Source organism: Equus przewalskii, chromosome 19 (assembly GCF_037783145.1).
Source record: "Equus przewalskii isolate Varuska chromosome 19, EquPr2, whole genome shotgun sequence".
Classification (NCBI taxonomy): domain Eukaryota; kingdom Metazoa; phylum Chordata; class Mammalia; order Perissodactyla; family Equidae; genus Equus; species Equus przewalskii.
Genome location: NC_091849.1, coordinates 25,240,216 through 25,259,467, shown reverse-complemented (window position 1 = coordinate 25,259,467; position 19,252 = coordinate 25,240,216). Strand labels below are relative to the sequence as shown.

The following is a 19,252-nucleotide window of genomic DNA, read 5'->3' as shown; positions in this document are numbered from 1 at the left end:
GTATAACCCTGAAAATGGTTGGACCCTGCATTGAATGTGTGTAGTATGAAAATAGAGCCAATACTGAAGCCTGAGGAACATCAGCAGTTATGGAGCAAGAGGGGCAAGAATTCTGAGAACAAGCTCCTCAGGAGTAGAGAAAGAACCAGGAGTGGGTCTTGGGAATGGATGAGGCAAATGTTAAATTAGGGAGGAAGACCTACTCAGGAAAGTCCATAAAGAAAGGATAGAGAAATGCACATAGATTTAGTAACTTGGAGGTCATTAGCGACTGGCAGGAACCGATTTTACGATGTGGTAGAGGAGAAGTCAGTCATCACTGCAGACAAGAGAGTGGAGGCCATGCATGTGTTCTCTTTTCTGAGACCTTGCTTGTGTGGAAGTAGAACCCTAGAGAGAATTGAGGAGGAGCATATTGCCCAGGGAAGGGAGGAGGAAGGTGCTGGTGGACATGGGAGAATCTCTTGCTTGTTCGAGCTTGTTGTGTGGCTGAAAACTCCAGGGTGGCCCCCCAAGGTCACCCCTCTTGTAGCTCACACTCCTGTGTAATCTCTTCCCTTTGACTGTGGGCTGAACCTGTGACTTGCTTCTAACCAATAAAATCTGGCAAAGGTGATGGGCATAATCACTCCCGTGATTATGATGTTGTATAAGAGTCTGTCTTGACAGCTGGCCCACTCTAAAGGTTCTCTGTCTCCTCCTGGATTTGAAGAAGAAAGCAGTCATGGCGGAAGGCCCACATCGCAAGGAGCTGAAGGGGGCCTCTGTGATCTGAGAGCAGCCTCCAAGCAACAGCCAGCACGAAGTTGGGCCCCTCAGTCCTACAGCTGTAAGGAAACTAATTCTGCCAACATCCTGAGTGAGCTTGGAAGTGGATTCTTTCCCAGTGGAGACTCCAGATGATGCAGTTACAGCCTGGCTGACACCTTAGTTGCAGCCCTGTGAAACCCTGAGCAGAGGACCAAGCTCAGCAGTGCCTGGACTTCTGAGCCACAGAAACTGTGAAATAATAAATGTGTGCTATTTTAAACTACTAAGTTTGTGGCAATTTGTTACATAGCAATAGGTAACTAATATGTGAGGAGGGGAAAAGAGACAGTGGGATCAATGATGAAGATTCAGAGGAGCAAAAAGAATAATTTATATCTCTAGCCCTGACCACTTGCATGGCCCACACATTTGGTTATCCAAAAGCCTACTCTGCATCTTCCCTTGGATCCCTAATAGGCTCCTCAACCTTGACAATGCCAAAACACAACTTCCAATTCTGTGCACCTCCTCCCTGGGCCCCCACAACCTGCCTCTCTCTCAGTTTCACCATCTCATAAATGACAACTCTATCTTTACAGTTTATTAGGCCTAAGACCTTGAAGTCATCCTTGATCCACTCCTTTACTCATACCCCACATCTAAGTCCATCTGCAAAGACTTTTTACTGTATTTAAAAAATAAATCCAGCCCTGACCACTTCCACTTCTCCCCCCTGGTACAAGCCATTCTTTTCTCTCACCTGGATCCCTGCAGTAGCTCTCAGTTGCCTTTCAGGTTTCTATCCTGCCACCCCTACCCACATCCCAGTTGGTTTAGCATCTGAAGTTACTTCTTAAAATGTAAGTCAGATCCAGTGCCTCCTTTGCTCAAAACTTGTCACTGGCTCCCTTCTCAGAGGCATAGTCGAGGTCAAATGATGGCATTCAAGGCCAAACCCCTCTGATACTTTCCCCTGTGATTCTACGGGTCACTCTCTGTCCTCCAGCCACACCAGCCTCTTTCTATTCTTCAAACATGCACCACATGCTTCTGCCTCTGGACTTTGGATCTGCCATTCTCTCTACTTGAAATGCTTTTCCTCCAGGTAGTCCTGCAGCTTGGTCCTCTACATCATCACCACCCTGTTTTAAATTGCAACTTCCGATGCAATATTCCTTACTCTAATTTATTTATCTCCTGAGCACTTATTATCATGTTCCACATCATTTATTTTACTATTTACCTTGTTTTCTATCTCCCTCTACTGAAAGATAGGTTCTTGGTGAATTGGGAATTTCTGTTTTGTTCATTCCTGCACCCCCAGCACCTAGAATAGTAACTGATACATAGTGATCATGGATCTTTATTAAGTTAATGAATGAATCAATGAATGAATGGACTGAATAGAGAAGCCTCAAGGGAAGCTAGAGAGTAAGATGTCCAGGATAAGTGTGAAGAAATAGCCTCATACAGGAGAAAGAACGTGTGCTCCATTGAAATCAGAGGAAACAGATGAGGAGGGGCAGGTGCAGGTTGTGGGGAAGGGGGTTTGGGACCTCCCTCTTCTATCTTCTCTCTGATGTGGGTGTTGATCATTATAAGAGATGTGGGGAGAGGATGTGGTAATGAGGATAATACTAATATCACCGATCACAGCTATGTGCTACGTTCTGTGCTGGGTGCTCTGCATACCTTATCTTGTTTCCTAACATCTGCTCAGAGAAGTGAGTGTGATTAACTCACTTTGTAGGTGAGGAAAATAGAGTTTCAGAGAGTTTAAGGAACGTATCCCAGGTTTTCCAAGTAAGCAGGATAAACAGTGGCCAAGCAGGTGTGTTGAACAGACAGAGGAAATAGACACAGAAGTGTGAAACCCAGTGATGCATTTGGGGCACTGGAGGATGTGTGGTCAGTCAGGCCACTGCAGGGCGGTACATGGCAGGGAGTGTCCAAGAGTGGAGCATAAATAGGCAGAATGAATCATTTAATGCTTTAATGAAAGGATAACATGTCCAGGGATTGGACTTTTATCTTTTAAGGTAGTGTTTCTTCAACTGAGTTATGTAAAAAACTTGTTTAGACAAAAACTAATTTCGAGAATACATCTGAAAATTTATCTTCAAACTTCTGAGGGAATCAATTTGAAAGTGAGGCATTAAAAATTCAAATCTGTCATTAGAGAGTTCATTTGTCACTGATGGTATTATAAAAATAGCAGTTAGCTTAGAAACTAGAACCACTCATCAATAATTGATTACATGGATGTTAACCAGGTGATACAGAGTCTGCTTAGGTTGTGTTTAAGATTAAAATTTGACATTAAGGCAATTTTTCAAAAAAATTTGAAAATCCTTTCAGAATTTATAAATCTGCATGACATACCCCTTCACCATAAGACTGAAGAAGACAATGGGAGACCAGAAGAGGTTTGGGAACTCAGAGGAATGTAATCAGATGTCTGTTTTAGCAAGTTTACACTGAAACTCTAGACTATGGTCAATATTGTAATAACTTTTCAAAAGCAATCTGTTGTTTATACAGGTTGTTGTCCAGATTTCTTGTCTGTTTACTGATATTTATTTAAACTAAAAGACTTAAAAGGAAAAAGATAACAGTATCTCTTGGAGGAAGGGAAGCAGAAATCAAAGAGGTAGAGTGGTTTGTTAGTCATCGCTATGAAGAGAAGAAGGGCTGTGGTAAACTGAATCTGAGGGATCTATGATAAAAGAACAACAAAAATTGGAGGAGGCAATCCTTGTGGAGAAGAGAGCCTGGGCTGCGCAGGAGAAAGGACTTGCCCTGAGGAGTAGGAGGGAAAGGAGCCCACCTGGCTGGGTGGTGGCAGCCTTGGGGAATCAAGGGTGCATAGGAGGAAGAGCAGGTGACAGGAAAGGGTATGGAGTTCACTTTTGGATACAGGTTTTAAGAACCTTTGGGGTATTCATGAGGTGTGAGCCAGGGATATTGGGATTATACAGTTTAATTCCAGATTGTTAGGACTGAAAAAGACTTTAGGGTAAAGAATCAGGTTAAAGGCACCTATTAAAGGAGGCAGATAAATCTTAGTTTAAAAACAAAAATTTCAACTTAGTCACCATCATTTTCTGGGCTTTTCTCCAGCTTGAAGTTGAAAAAAGAAACCTCACAAGATAACTGGAATATGAGAGCTTCTCAAGTCATACACAGAGGAGACGGAAGCAGAGAACTCACTGAGCTTTCTTTGGAGTTTCTCTGCAAAAGGATGAGAAGTTAATGGGTACTCTCTATAGCAGAGGAACCAGGTGTACTAGGCAAAGAGGCCTCTGGGAGACCTCTTCCTGGGCTGTGTGCAGTGAGTCTTGGGAGCTGTCCCAGGACTAGGAACGCTAGGGCACATTTAGGGTCACAGTTAGGGAAGGAAATGGAGCAAGGTTGGTGGTAGTGAGTGAGGAAGGACTGCTTTAAAAGCCTCAATTGAAACATCCCCTGATCCTCTTCATCTTTGCTCTCTCTCTTTCCCTCTGTGCAACCCCCTTTTCCAGAGTCATCTTTGGACCTCACTGTCTTAGTCTTCTGATTGCTTTATCTTTGGTCCAGCACTCTTGCTCTTTCTCTTGGCAAAGTTTCCAGATGAAACTCAGTCCACCAACCAAGAGATGTCCTAGAAGAAGCAAGAGTGAAGTCAGAGCAATCGCCCAAAGAAAGTCCTTTAGGAAGAGGATGTCTGAGCCAGAATTCCTGAGCATAATTCCTGCAGAGACAAGAGGCAAAAGGCCAAAGTCAATGGGGTGCTGGGGTGCACAAAGGATGCCTCAAGGAATCTTGGAGATTTCTGGTCCAGTCCAACGTCAGGGCAGCACCTGGCTGGGATAGTGACTCCAGTCTTGCCCTATTCTCTCCCACGGCATAGTTTGAAAACCAAAAAATCTTGAGAGTCATTGTGAAAAAACAAAAGGAAAAACAACAAAGAAGCCCCTGGGACTTCAACCAGGGAGTCATAAATCACCCATGAAATATAAACCTGAAACTGAGATCTGGAATAATGAGTGGAAATTGTTCCCCTTTCCTCAAATCATGGGAAGAGGCGCATTTCACTGAGAATTACCTTGAATAGCCTAAACACTTTTCACTTCTTTGTCTAAGATGCTTAAAGGACTTTTCCAAGGTCAGACCTAGTTGGTTTTCTGATTCCTAACCAGTCATCTTTCCCTGGCCACAAACTGCTCTTACTTAACTCTGAGAGTCAGATCTGGAGGTTCCCCAAGGGGAAAGAGTCTCTGGTCCCAGGAATGTGAAGACCTGAACCTGCAGTTTTGCGTTTGTATTCAGGCAGAGAGGCTTTCTCTCCAAAGGACGATTCCATGCATAGAAGATGAAGGCATCTCCTGGATCGTGCAAGGGTGGAGGTCTATGATGGGACATGGGACCCCTTGGCACAGGAAAGGGGTGCACTAAAATTGACTGGAGAGGCAGGGTCTAAAGAGGAAGATGAGAAGGAGAAGATGGAGGGCAAGGTTGCAGTCTCACTTCTGAGTGCAACTTCTTGCTATGGGCAGCACTCCTTAAGTTCCATCATTAGTCTTCTTCCAAACTGCATCCAGTTCTAACTCTTTCTCTTCTCCTCTACCCTTTCCTCCCACCTCTTGCTTGCTACTAAGACTTTGAAGTAAGAACCACCATTCCCCCAAATTTCTTATGGAGCTACAATAGCTGCCACATCAACAATAAGATGAACTTTCCCACAATTGGATGCAGGCTGTTCTTCTGAGAACAGTTCATGTCTCCAGGATATTCTCATTTAACCCTGCTGCTGCTATGGGTCTGTGAGTGCTAAGACTCTAGGATACTTGTTGTTCTTCCAGTCCTCAACTTACATAAACAAGCAAACACCCAGGTCCAGAGTGGCTTAATGAATGTTTTCACTAACATCTGTTAAGGGTGTGACAGCTCTGGACCTCTCTGACTAAAATCGTGACTGTTATTCCAACTCACTGCCAATGTTCTTCACATCCAATATTGCTTTCCAAATCATTTTAATGTGAAACCATATTGAGCAATGTTGGGGACTATGGAGGACATCCATACCTCTTAAATTTTCATCATCTCTCATTCTTTACCCTATTGATTTTTTCTTCAGTTGCATGAGAAGTGCTGTGCATATGTAGCTTTAGATCCCTGTGACACACATACACACTTGCCCCTCTGTAGGGAATTGTTGAGCTTCCCATCACCCTCTCACAGGAAAACTAGAGAGTTCTCTGAAGTGAGGAAGGTCACAGAAGAGGAGGGGAAGAATCTCTCCTTCATTCCTCCAAACTTTGCTCCTTCCTAGGAAAAGATCACACTTCAGAATCCTTGTTGTGCCCTCTCCTTAAGACTCCAATAATGACACCCAGTAAAAATTCAATTTTCCCCCTACTCTAGGGGTTGTGTGCATCCTCAAGACTGAAGGAAGCCTCGGGGGAGTGAGTTTTGTTTATTTTCATTGCACCGAATCTTCCAGGGAGGTATTATGATCCCAAGTTTTGTATGAAACTGAGCCTGAAAGAAGTTGAATGACTGGACCAAAGTCACTTGGCTAGTGAGTAGCAATGCCAGAGTTGAACCTGGCTCTGTTTGATTGTGAAGCCTGAGTTCTGAACAATTTCCTCAGTGCAGTAGGTGCTACCTCATTGCCTTGGCTTGCTGTGGCTGCCTGCACTGACCCGGGGGAGCAGGACCATAGCTCAGACTGGTGCACACCCTTGATGACCACAGCCAGTCAATGAGAGCAGGAGAAAAAGCTCCAGTCAGCTGAGAACAATCACAGAATACTGCAAAGTTCCTTAGGCAAAGAACAGGAAGTCTTTGTCCTGCACGCACCCCCTCCCCCCACCCCCAGAGTCTATTTTCCCAAAGAGAGTAACATTAAAGGGATAATATGGGTTTCCTTTTCCCCCCCTCTCAGTTTTTTGCCCATACTTGCCTTACACAGAATGTTCCTTGCCCATCTGCCCTTTGTACTTTTACTTCCCGTCTTCTAGCACCTCGGGTTGAATGATATGAAACATTTATTCTCTGGCATTTGTCAGAGTTGAGTCACAGGAGCAGAAGAGCCTGGCCTACATGCTGAAGGAGGAGAGGGCAGGAAGGGGGGTGCACAGTAGCCCCCTTCTTTCTGCCTGCAGAAATGGAATCAGCTGCAGATCCAGCAAACACTGCTACTGAGATGGGAGAAGGGAAAAGCTAGGGCGGCGATGAGACCTAGAAATAGGCAGATGTGTGGGAGCAGCAGAAGCCAGGCTAGAGAGCTGCCCCAGGAAGGACACCCAGGGGCCTGGGAAAGATAGAGCCCTGTCAACAGGAGCCTTCTTGACCCCAGATAAAGCCATAGACCAGGTAAGGTTTTATAGTTTTATAAGCTTCCTTCTCAATGTTCTAGGTTGGAGTTTAAAGAAGACAAGTTCATTCAATAAGCATGCCTCATTTGTGTGCCAGGTGTTAGAAGCCAGAGGTGCCTGCTGGCCAGGAATTTACAGCCAAGTTTCAAACATCAATTAACTACCATTTACTATGTGCCAGAAATCATTCTAAGTGGTTCATATATGTGTGAACTCCCGAGTCCTTACAACAGCCCTCAGAGGCAGGCACTGTTACCCTCATCACCACCGTCCTCATCATGCTCATGTTACAGATGAAGGAAATGAGTAAGAAAGAGATTAAGGAACTTGTCACAATTAGAGAAGAGTGACTCTTTCTAGACTTTGAAATCAGGCTATTTGGCCCCAGAGTCTGCTGGGGACCAAACCGGATGGACCATACTCACAAGGAGCAATGTGTTGGTGCTGTGATAAGGGGAGTGATGGAAGAGGCAAGGGAGACTTCTAGGAGGGGGAGGGGTCTGAGGTATGACTTGGAGGAAAGGAGAGAGAGAGAGGCTAATAAAGATAACGCCCAAGTTAAAATTTGAATTTCATATAAGTATGAGGGAAATATTGCATTGGACAAATTTAAACAGGCATCTTGTATTTTTATTTGCTATATCTGGTGACAATACCCATCAAGCATGCATTTCATTCCATAAAGACTGCATGCCAGGGTTGAGGGTGTGGAGAAGATGAAACTGTAGAGTCAGACAGAAGCATGTCATAGAGGGCCTTGGATGCTATGCTTAGCATTTTATACTTTATTCTCGTGGAAGGATTTCAAAGGAGAGGAGATTAGAGGCCCAGATTAAATGTGGGCTCTCTGAAGTTCTCTCTCATGACAACATGGAGGAAAAATAGTAAAGGAAACAGGAAGTCGGGAAACTATTGTACAAGTCCAGGAAAGAGATTATAGTGACATGGACAGAGGCCAGGAGTCTGAAGAGGAGGACGTAGTTAAAAGAGATAGAAAGAAACAGGGCTGGTTTCACAGGGTGTCACCTGTACAGTTGCACAAGACCCTGCACTCAAAAGGGCCCCGCATTTGTTTTAATGCTCTGCTGTTGCCATCTTGAAATTCTGAATAATTTTATCTTTGAACTTGTGGGTTTTTAAGATTAAGATATAATTGATGTATAACATTATATTAGTTCCAGGTGCATAGCACAATGATCTGAAATTTGTATTTATTGCAAAATGATGACCTCAATAAGTCTAGTTAACACCCATAACCACACATAGTTATAAATTTTCTTTTTCTCTTGATGAGAACTCTTAGGATCTATTCTCTTAGAGACTTTCAAATATGTAACACAGTGCTATCAAATTACAGTCCCATGACTTATTTATTTTATAACTGTAAATTTGTGCCTTTTAAATCCCTTCACCCATTTCATCTGCTCCCCAACCCCTGCCTCTGGGAACCACCAATCTGTAATCTGTATCCATGAGTTCGGGTTCTTGGGGTTTTTTTAGATTCCACATACAAGTGTGGTCATACAGTACTTATCTTTCTCTGTTTGACTTATTTCACTTAGCTTAATGGGGTCTATGTATGTTGTTGCAAAGGGCAACATTTTCTTCTTTCTCTTGGCTAAATAATATTTTGTTATATGTATATTTATGAACACCATATTTTCTTTATTCCTTCATCCATTGATGGGTGTTTAGGTTTTCTCTGTATCTTGTCTATTATAAATAATGCTACAATGAAGATAGGGGTGCACATACCCTTGCAAGTTGCTGTTATTGTTGTCTTCGGACAAGTACCTAAAAGTGGAATTGCTGAATCAAATGGTAGTTCTCTTTTTAATTTTTTGAGGAATCTCCATACTGTATTCCATAGTGGCTGCATCAATTTACATTCTCACCAACAGTGCACAAATGTTCCATTTTCTCCATATCCTGACTAATGCTTGTTATTTCTAATCATTTTGCTGATAGCCATTTAAACAATTGTGAGGCAATATCTTATTGTGGCTTTGATTTGCATTTCCCTGGTAATTAGTGATGCTGAATACCTTTTCATTTACCGGTTGGCCATCTGTATGTCTTCTTGGGAAAAATGTCTATTTAGATCCTCTGCCCAATTTTAAATTGGATTTTTTTTTGCTATTGAGTTGTATGAGTTCTCTATTATTAACTCCTTATCAGATATATGAAGGGAATACAGTGGTGAACAATAATAATGATGATAATGAAGATCAGCCTTTCCCCATTGTCCATCAGTTGAAGGGAGCATTCATTAACATCAATGAATGATCAGGGGCGGAAATATCCCTTTCCTGGAGATGGATTCTACAGTGTGATAAAAAATACCACTAAAGTTCATCTAGCTGAATTCCTACCAAATTCTTGTTCTACAGACGATCTTTAGGTGTTAAGGTAGACTTCCTAGAGACCTTCAAAGTAGGAGGATTTGTTCTGGCTCCATGATCATGCATCACAGTGACAGAGTGAGTGCACATGTGCCCATTATTGGTTAAGAATTTGACCTCTAGTCTCTTTCCATCCTGTATGATGCAGTCCCTGTGAATTCATTCTCTGGACCATGTCTGCCTGCAGACTCAATCCACCGAAGCGCTGGACATTTGGCTCTGAAAATCAACCTTAAACGGGTGTGGCCTCCATAGTCACCTATAGTGATCCTTACCCAGGGTGCCCTGGGGAAGGAATCTCAAGGATGCACGTGGTCTCTTCCCCATGGAGGCAATGGAACAGGAAAAGAACAGGCTAGGGGTGGGGCTGGGACAGTGGTTGAACCTCTCTCAGCAGCACAACTTTCTGTAAAAGTTCTAAAAGTACTTAATTTAGCCCTGCCTCAGTTTCCACATCCTCAAAATGAGACTCCCTCGAAGGGTTGTTGTAAGGATTAAACCAGTGAAATCACTTAAAGTATTTAGCACAGCACCCAGAACATGTTAAGTTACCTATAGATGTTAGTTATTATCATTCAAATCCCAGCTGTAATTCACTTGCTGAGTCATCTTTGAGAAGTTAATTCACTTTTACGCACACTTGTTCCCTTATCTATAGAAAGGAGACAAAGGTACCAAATTCAACTGTCATATAGAATAATGGAATTAATACTAGTGAAGTGCTTCACACAGTGTGTGCATTAAGTAAGTATTTTATTGTTGTGATATGTTACTGTTAAGGAAGAGGCCCTGAGCTCCAGGCTGGGCAGGCAGATGCAAGGATGTTGCATCAGCTTAAGGATCCCCATTCCCATCATCAGATCCCAGGGCCACTGAGGTCTCCAGGGAAAGGTCAGACACTAGGTCAGTAACAAGGGAACTCTGCACTCAGGTCAGCGCTGGGCAAATGGTCAAGGCAGTGTGATCCCATTTCTTAATTCTGAAAACAGGCCACAGAGGCTTAAAGAAGGCGGTGTGTGGGAAGGTGTAGATATGAGATCCATCCATGGCGTTGTAGAATGAGACCTCACCACTCTCATAGTTCAGGAAAACCCCTACTCTTTGAAGAGGGTTGACAATTGTCAAGTTGGTCCGGGGGTCAGTGAGCGCACAATAGTCATTACCCTCAGACAGCCCCATAATCCAGAATCCACTATGGGGTGCTATATAAACCCAGTCTTCCCTCTCAACATTCTCCTTACACACCCCGACATACCACCCTTTTCCGTGCCCCACCTCCACCTCCCAGAAATGCCTCCCCGATGTGAAGCTCTTGCAGCCAAGCACGCAATAATGCATACAAAATCTCTTAGGGTTGTATGGCTGATACCGTTGTGTGTCTGCCCATTTCAGCCTCCTCTGATCCTCAGAAATACTCAGGATGGGGTTGGCTGTGTCCGGATCCAGAATCACATCCTCTGCAGAAAGTAGGAGGATAGGCCTTGGGGTCAGCCTTTGTTCCCAGACCTCAGAGCCTCAGCCTTCAAGACCTGGGTGTGGCTGAGGAGGTCCAAGTCCAGAGCCTGCTGTCCCCAGCCTGCCCTGAATGTGACCCTCTCAGCAACACCAAAAGAAAGGCCCAGGAGTCTTATGTTCATGGGAGTAGAGTGCTGAGGGTCAGTGTCTGCCTAAAACAAGATCTGGAGCTGCCTCCTTCATTCCATCATTTTCCTTCTTCATTCCAAAAAATGACTGACCACCTGTATTTTATAGTCACATAGATTTACATTTCAATCCTTGCTTTACCAGCCATGAACTGAATGACTTTTCATTTTCTGCACTCTCTTTTTCTATAGACCCAAACTATAGGATATCTTTGGACCTCAATTTCCTTATCTGAAAAATGAGGATAAAAGTACTAATCTCTAGGGTAGAAAAAGGCAACATGTTTTATAGGTAGCCCAGGGCCTGCCGTGGAGGAAGTGCCTGATGTTATAATAGATACCTTGTCTTTTTTGTGCTAGAGGCCATCTTGGGGACTTTCTGTGCTCCCAAATCCACTCTCCACCTTTCTCTACCCTCTTCTGGGATCCAGGAATCTATCTTCTATGGACAGTGTCATTGGGCTCCCTTGTCTCTAGCTACTTGTTGGGTTTGGCCAATGGGAGGTACTAGCTGAAGTTTGGAAGGAGAAAGAGAATAGAGGCACAGCATTTGTTTTCCCCACTTCCTCCCTGCCAGCATGAGATAGTGATGCTCTAACTAAGGCATGACTCCTCTCAGGCAGCCCTGTCCTTGAGAGCTAAAGCTTCCTCTGGGCTCCAGTAACTTCTCCCTCTCCCTATTCCTTCAAGCCTAGGGGTGGTGACAGTTTCCCACTATTGTGAGCCCTATTGCACTTCACATGCTCTTGTCAGTTTCCCTGAACCCCACACCTACCTCTGTAAATAGTTCCTTCTCTAAACCTTCTTCAACCACCCAGTCTTTCTTCTTGGTTTTTTACTAATACGCATACACTACCTCATTTAGTCTTTACCTCAACCCTCACAGAACAGAAATTATGATCATTATTTAAAAATGAGGAGACTACAGTCCAGAAACTGAGTAACTTGGGGACTCACAGCAGCAGGAGGTGGCATAAGAAGCTTGGGAAAAGCAAAGATCTTTGTGCATTGCCTTCTCTCCTTGGTCATTCCACATCCTCACACTCCCTGTAGTATTAGTTCATTCTGTGTCTCCTTCCCTCAGCTCTACTCTTTATGCCTCTTCCTTCCTATGAAGATCTGTGGAACCCAGGAGAGCAATCCTCTCTGGTCCTCTGGGCTCTCAGCAGGAAGGGCCTGGAGATGGGAACACCTTTGAGACAAAGATCTCAAGTCATTCACCCAGAACTCTCCCAGTCATGGGGACTATTCTTCCCAGAATCTCAAGAGTCAGAGAAGAGAAAAGGAATATATTCCCTTAGGTTGTTTTCCTAGGGAACATACAGTGATTCACTCACCAGCTTGGAAGAGGGCCATCTTCCATTCTGAAAGGCAGGAGACACAGATAAGGAAAAGGCATTATTTCTGTTTTTTCCCCATCCGTTCTCCTCACTAAGCCTTTTCTCCTTCTCTTTCTTCAGTTTCTTCCAATGTCCAACTTCCTTCATCTACAGCTCTGCCAGATCAGGCAAATAACCTCTCAAGAATGGTGGACTTCCTTCCCTCCATCATGTTGGGGCTGTAGGCAACATGGCCAGGCTTTGCTAGGGTGTGGGAATATGTGCCAACAGGGTGAGGGGCAGCTGAAAATGCCCACATGTTGTATCTGGAAGGTCCTCTCTGAGGCTCCAGAAAAGCAGGGGTACTATGTCCTTCAGAAAACCAGCCTCTGGGCTAGATCGGATTATTCCTATTGGGAATACCAATGGATTACAGGACAGAGAAAAAGTTTAAATGCTTAGTTCACATGTGCCAGGAAACTCAGAGAACATCACGGTCACTCACCATCATAGGCCAGAGACTTCTTTTCCCCTACAATGGAAGAAAAGTAGAGATGTCACCTCAACTATGTCATTTCTTAGTTATTTCCTTTCTCTTTTTTTGCATCCATCTAATCTTCATTTTTGACCCCCAGTCTACCCTTCCTACCTTCTCCCTCTGCCTGTTCAAATCTCTCCTCCCCTCTCCTCCTTAATATCAAGTCTGAGAACATCAACTTCATGCTGATGATACAACAGGCAGCATGTAAGTGGTTTGCCAGCTGAGACCTGGCAGATCTATTTTGTATGTACCTATACTCCCATAACTTGGTGTAGGTTTTACTGTGTGTACACGAGTATGTGTATGTGTACTAGAATCTATCTATCTCAAGCTGTATTTTGTCCTCTCTACTTCCGAAAAGAATAGGGCAACTTAATGTGGAAATTTCAGACTCTATATTTTAAATGTAGTTGTAATAAATTTGTGATAACTGAGTCACTGTGGCCAGTCCTTTGCTTAAGAGACACTTTTCTCTCGCCTTCTCGGATTTTCTCATTCTTTTAAACTTTTCGTTCTTTGTTTTCTTCTCAGCAGCCTACAGATTATGTAAAGCAACTAGTGAGGTTCCTAGCATAGGGAAGGCACTTTATCTAGGGGGTTACATCCCCTCCTGCTTCTTTCCTTTCAAGTGCACTGCTGGATTTTCCCTGGTGACTTGATGGGCTGATGAGTCTGTGAGCCCCTCCTGGGAAGAGGCTGAAGGCCCTTTTCTCCACTAAAAAAAAAATACTCCCCAGTGTTTCTCCCAGTTCATCCACCCTTATTTCTTTCTCTTCTAAAGGGATGCGGGATATTTATCAGCCCTGGGAAGAGTTAACGGTGAGGAGATGGGCTGGAAAATATCGGAGTGGAGAGTTTTAGGTGCAAATTCAGAGAAAATATCAGAGCCACTGAGGCATGAGCCATGACAGGCAGTCTATCTCTCTTAAGTTTGCAATGGAAGAAACCTGAAGAGTCATGAAGCAGCTTAATGCAGAGGTACCAAGACGTGAGTTGACCCCTGGGGGAATCTGAACTTACGCAGTACAAGCTGGAGGTACTCTGGAAAACAAGCAGGAAAAAAGAAAAGCTACTGTTATGGGGATGGAATGTGGAGGACTTTTGGAAAATAAAACTTACTAATGACCCAGTGCAGGGGTGGGTGCCTGGGGTGGGGATGGGGTGAGATCCTGGGGGGCACCCTCCCCTAAGCCAGTACCTCAGGTTCTCTTCCTGGTTTGATACCTCTTGCTCTTTGTTCCTGCTCCTTTTTTGCTTGCTCTTTCTCTTTCTCCTTATGCTGTTGCCAGATGAAGTAACAGGCCACTGTGAGAAGCAGCAGCAACACTGGGAGGGTCCCCGCCAGTGTGGAGATCCAGGGCTGGGCCCTCCAGAAGAAGGGGTCTGCAATGGAATAGAGCTTTAGCCTCTCACCCCCAGGGCTGGAATCATAGAGTTGATCTCATGATGTTAAATGATCTTTGTCCTCCAAAAGTCTCAGGGAACTTTGGGGAGGACTTCGGTAAACTCTTACTACAAAATAGTCTATTACTTATCTTGAACTGTCTGCTTCTCACATGTGAATAGGAGTTACTTGAGCATCAGAATCATATGTTTTTTTCTATGTTAACTTTTCAATAGGTTAAATGAACATGGTTCAAATATCAAAAAAGTCTAAAAGTCTTCCAAGTCCCTCCTCCGTCCCCCCATTTATTAGCCTCTCATTAGTCAGCTTAATATGGTTGTTAAGAATAGGAATGTTGGAGCTGGAGGGCCTGCATTAAAATTCTGGCTCCTCCACTTGACTGGCAGTGTGATCCTCAACTAATTACCTAACTTCTCTGTTCCTGGTGTCCTAATCTATAACATGGGGGTAATAATAGGACCTCATTCATAAGGTTAAAGGATTAAATTAATGCTTATAAAGAACCTGACATACAGTGAATGCTATTCAAGCGTGTATTAAATTTTTTAAATATACGTATACTCATATTATTTCTTTTTTACACCAAAGACAGCATTTTATACAAACTGCTCTGCAGGTGGCTTTTTCTCTTCATCATGGAGATCTTGCCATATTATTATAGAGAGAATGTCTGTGTTTCCTTTCCCAGCTGTGCAATATTCTGTTGCATAGAAGTTCCCCATTGGTGGACATAGTTTCTAACTTTTTGCTATTATAATTAATGCTGCAAGAAATAACCTTTTACATGAGCCATTTCATACAAGCAAGTACATCTGCCAGAGAAATTCCCAGAAGTGGGATTTTGGATCAATATTTATTAACTAATTTGGAGAAATTCCGTTTATTGCTCCCAATAGAAGTTGTGCCAGTTTGTACGAAAAATATACCAGATTGTCCCAACAAATTTCTAAAAGTGACCGTCTCCCCACATTCCTGCCACGAGAGTGTGTTATCTGCCACCTCAATTTTGTTTTCCTTTGTTTTGTTGCCAGTCTCACAAGTGGGACTGTTTTAACACACGTTCTTCTGTTGAGTGAGATAGGACGACATCTTGGGTTATTTCCTTTTCTGTGAACTAATAATTCATATCTTTTGCTCATTTTTCTATTGCGTTGCTTTATATTTTAAGGATATTAGTTCTTTCCATAAGATACCAGTTGTGCATATTTTTTCCCATTTTGTCATTTGTCTTTGCTTAAGGGTCTGATCTTTACCATTTTCCACTAATTCCCATTGCCTATCACAGTTCCTGGCACAAAGGAAATACTCAGTAAATATTTGTGACATAAACAGCTTTTGGAGAAAAGAAACATCCCTGGTGTAAGAAGAAGGCTCTGGATCCTGCTCTGTGCCTTATATTCACTGCAGAGACCCAAGTCAGCAACAGAGAATCACACATCCTCCTTCTTTCAATGGCCACAGCTCAGCACAGTGTATCTGAGGCTAAATGGGGTACTGACCTGCGATGGAAATCCTGGCGGTCTTTTCCTGGTTGAGGAGAGGATTTCTGATGATACAGGATATCCCTTCCCCAGAGCTGCCTTTCAGGATCACAGATGTTGCGACTGCATACAGACCTGCTTCACTTTCATGCAAAGATGCTGCCAGAGCTGGCATGCCCTCTCCATTGACATCTCTCCACTGTATTTCTGGTTGGGGATACCAGTCGGTAGACATGCACTCCAGATGGATCCCTCCATCCTCATAACCCTTCATTTCAATATCAAAGTCAGAACCCAGTGCTGTGGAAGGATAAATGAGCCTAAATTCTTTTCAAAGAAGCCTCCTGTATTGATGAGAGTCTCAACAGGAATCAAATGACACACTCACGTTAGATAATTCAAGTGGAGTTTCAGTAAGGAGCTGTTTGCAAAAGTGTGGTCATGGTGAGGGGAAACTACACGGAATGGAGCAATACCCCAGGGCCAGAAACAATGGAGCTGTTACCACCCACCTGTAAACCCAAAGGAGGGTGGAAAAGAAGCCATTTTGAAGACCTAAAAGAAGAAAGTCATGTAGGGAGGGCAGCCAGCTAGAAAGGTCCTCCAGGGAGAATGCTTGGAGGATAAGTACCTAGACCTCTCTCTCCTCTCTTCCTTCTTCCATCTTCTGCAATGGCTCCTCATTGACCAAACCTAGTCAGAAGCCACAGGGCAAGAGAGTGCCCTGACAAAGAGAAATGCAACCCTTGATATCTGAACACCAGCCTGGTCTCAGTGTTCTCCTGTTGTATATAAGCAACTTCATGGAACATCAACATCAGACAGGGGCACTTTGTCACTATGATAGGTCAAGACAAAAACAGGACAACTCAACAATTGTGTTTGAACATAGAGAAAAATATGAACACTGTCCAAACCACAATCATGACCAAACATTTCCCTATCCTGGCTATGAGTGACTGCTGCTCCTTGACCAGTTACCGCTTGGGTTTTACTTTAGTCTTCCTCCTTAGTAAGACTCATTAATACGCCCATCCATAGTATCACACATCCCACCTTCCTGATGGCTTTCAATCCAGACCAAAGCCCTACTTCCATAAATCCCCCTCCAACTCCCCTAACACAAGCCCAAATTCTATACCGAGTCTTCTCTAACACCCTCTGCCTGAGACACTCTCCCTGCAACATTAAATCAACACAAATTGGTCAACTGCTGGTGTGTTCCAGGGGCCTTTGGCTGGAGAACATTGGCAGCACAGATGTCCTGCAGGTGTGACTCCCCAGGCCCACAGCAGTGTTCACGTGGAGGAGCCACAGAAGCGGTCTGGAACACAACTGAACCAAAAAAGCTGTGTGCTGTCACAGACGAGATATTTTCTTATCCTTCCTAACTCTGACCTTTCAATTCGTCTCTTAGACCCTGGTGGCCAGCATGAGGGAGTTCTTTACTTGATACTATAGTGTACAGGAGAGATTATTTCTAGAGGAAAACCTGTGTCTCTCCCAAAGGCCTAACTGAAACAAAGAGGGAAAGCAGTGGAGGCAGATCCTAGTGACCAGACAGGAGTGCTATGAGGTGGATTTGGAGCATGAAATATTCATCTGCCCCCCAGAATCACAGAGGAAAGATCTCAGAACAAAACTTGGATGCTCACCTGCAACCTCCAGCTCCACCATGGCTTTTTCATAGAAGTCGTCATCTTGGAAATAACACAGGTAGTTTCCAGTGTCAGAGGGTCTGACGTTGTGAATTCGGAGAGTAGCCTTCCCTTCAGTGATGCCATCTCTTAAAATTGAAGTTCTCCCTCGATACTCTGCCATCTGTTTTTCTTCTATTTCCTTCCCATTTACATACTCATATACCACCTCCCTAAGGCTGGATCTCACCCACATCAGCTCCATGGTCTCTGCACTCATTCTCGGGGAGAGATGACAAGGCAGATCAGCGTCTTCACCCACCATGGCCAGGATGGGCCCACGGGGTCCAATCACAGAAAACTGACCTGGTCATTAAAAGGTGAAGCTCCATCAGAAGGAGTGGGCCATGATGGTAAGGGAAGGGGCCTCATGTAGAGGCAGTGAGGTACAAAAAAATCTAGAGAGAAACAAGATTCTAACAGAAGTACAATTTGTCTTAATGACATGCACACCTTCTGTTTTGGATGGAACTTCCAGGTATGAGAAGTTGTCAGAAGTTCTGACTGGGTACTAATAGGCAATTGTCAGCTTCAGAAACATAAAAGCAGAATGTTCCTTACCTGAGCAAGGGGTAAGCAGCTGGACCAAGATGAGGCAGACAAGGAGGTCAAGCAGAGGGAAGTCTAGGGAACTTGCCATTTTCATCTGTGCTGCAGAGAAACACCAGAAAGAGTCAGGCAGAAACTACGACCTGGAAGAAGATCACGAATTCCGTATCAAACCTCCACCTCCCCAGCGTCGACTCAGGGTGAAACACACAGTCACTAGTGTGGTGACTCAAGATCCTCCTCTGCCAAAATGTCTGCTTGGGAATCTCTTAACCTTTGAGCTCAACATGAAAATCAAGCATAAAAATATGTAATGTTAAGTGTACATACATTTACCATAAATCTTATGTATGTAGGTTTGAATTTACATACATTACCCCTAATCCATCAAGAAATCCTTGGCTCTGCTGTCCAAATATGTTCAGAATCCTTCCTCTTTCCGCACAGCCAGGTCCCAGCCTCCACCATCATACTCTGATTAATGCAGGACCCTCCTCTCTGGGTCCCCTGATTCCACTTGTGTCCCCTACAGTTTATGCTCAAAACAACAGCCAGAACATTCCTTGCGTCACATCATGTCTCTCCTCTGCTCAGCACTTTTTGTAACTCCTGTTTCACTCAGAGTAGATGCTGAAGTCCTCACAATGGCCAACATGGGCCTCCAAGACCTGACCTCTCACTTCATCTCTCCTACTGTCCTTGTCTGTTCCAGCCACACTGCCCTTCTTGCTGGTCCTTAAACTGACCAGGACAGAGGGCCTCGGCTCTCACTCTTCCCTCTACCTGGAACTCTCTTCCCTCAGATATCCACAAGGCTCACTCCCTCACCTCCTTCAAGTCTTTCCTCTAAAGTCACTTCCTCCCCAAGACCTTCTCTGACCACAGGATTATGGCAAACTGCTCCCATCCCCCTAAGCCTGCTCTCTTCTCCCCATTAAGTTTTCACCATCTAGCATACCATGTGCTTACTGTCTGTCTCCACCTACTCAAGTGGAAGCTCCACAAACAAGAATATTGGTCTATTTTGTTTTCTAATGTGTGATGAGCCTGTACAATAGTGGATGGTTTGCATGGAACCCTCAGAAACTTTTCGTTGAATAAGTGAA

General features: G+C 44.0%; 1 protein-coding gene across 2 annotated transcripts in view; it reads right to left on the bottom strand.

The window, feature by feature from the left end:
- Positions 1–10,247: 10,247 nt before the first annotated feature.
- LOC103541911 (butyrophilin subfamily 3 member A2-like) overlaps positions 10,248–19,252 on the bottom strand; it is a 264,550-nt gene continuing 255,545 nt past the window's right edge. The window contains exons 2-9 of one of the 2 annotated variants that reach the window (XM_070585154.1): positions 18,159–18,248; positions 17,556–17,903; positions 15,919–16,200; positions 14,239–14,397; positions 14,035–14,055; positions 12,979–13,005; positions 12,492–12,518; positions 10,248–10,968 (exon numbers count right to left, since the gene is read on the bottom strand). In XM_070585154.1, coding sequence (XP_070441255.1) covers positions 10,439–10,968; positions 12,492–12,518; positions 12,979–13,005; positions 14,035–14,055; positions 14,239–14,397; positions 15,919–16,200; positions 17,556–17,903; positions 18,159–18,248 — 1,484 coding nt within the window. In that variant the 3' untranslated portion in view covers positions 10,248–10,438. The remainder of the gene's footprint in view (positions 10,969–12,491; positions 12,519–12,978; positions 13,006–14,034; positions 14,056–14,238; positions 14,398–15,918; positions 16,201–17,555; positions 17,904–18,158; positions 18,249–19,252) is intronic. The other variant, XM_070585155.1, reaches the window with a different exon arrangement.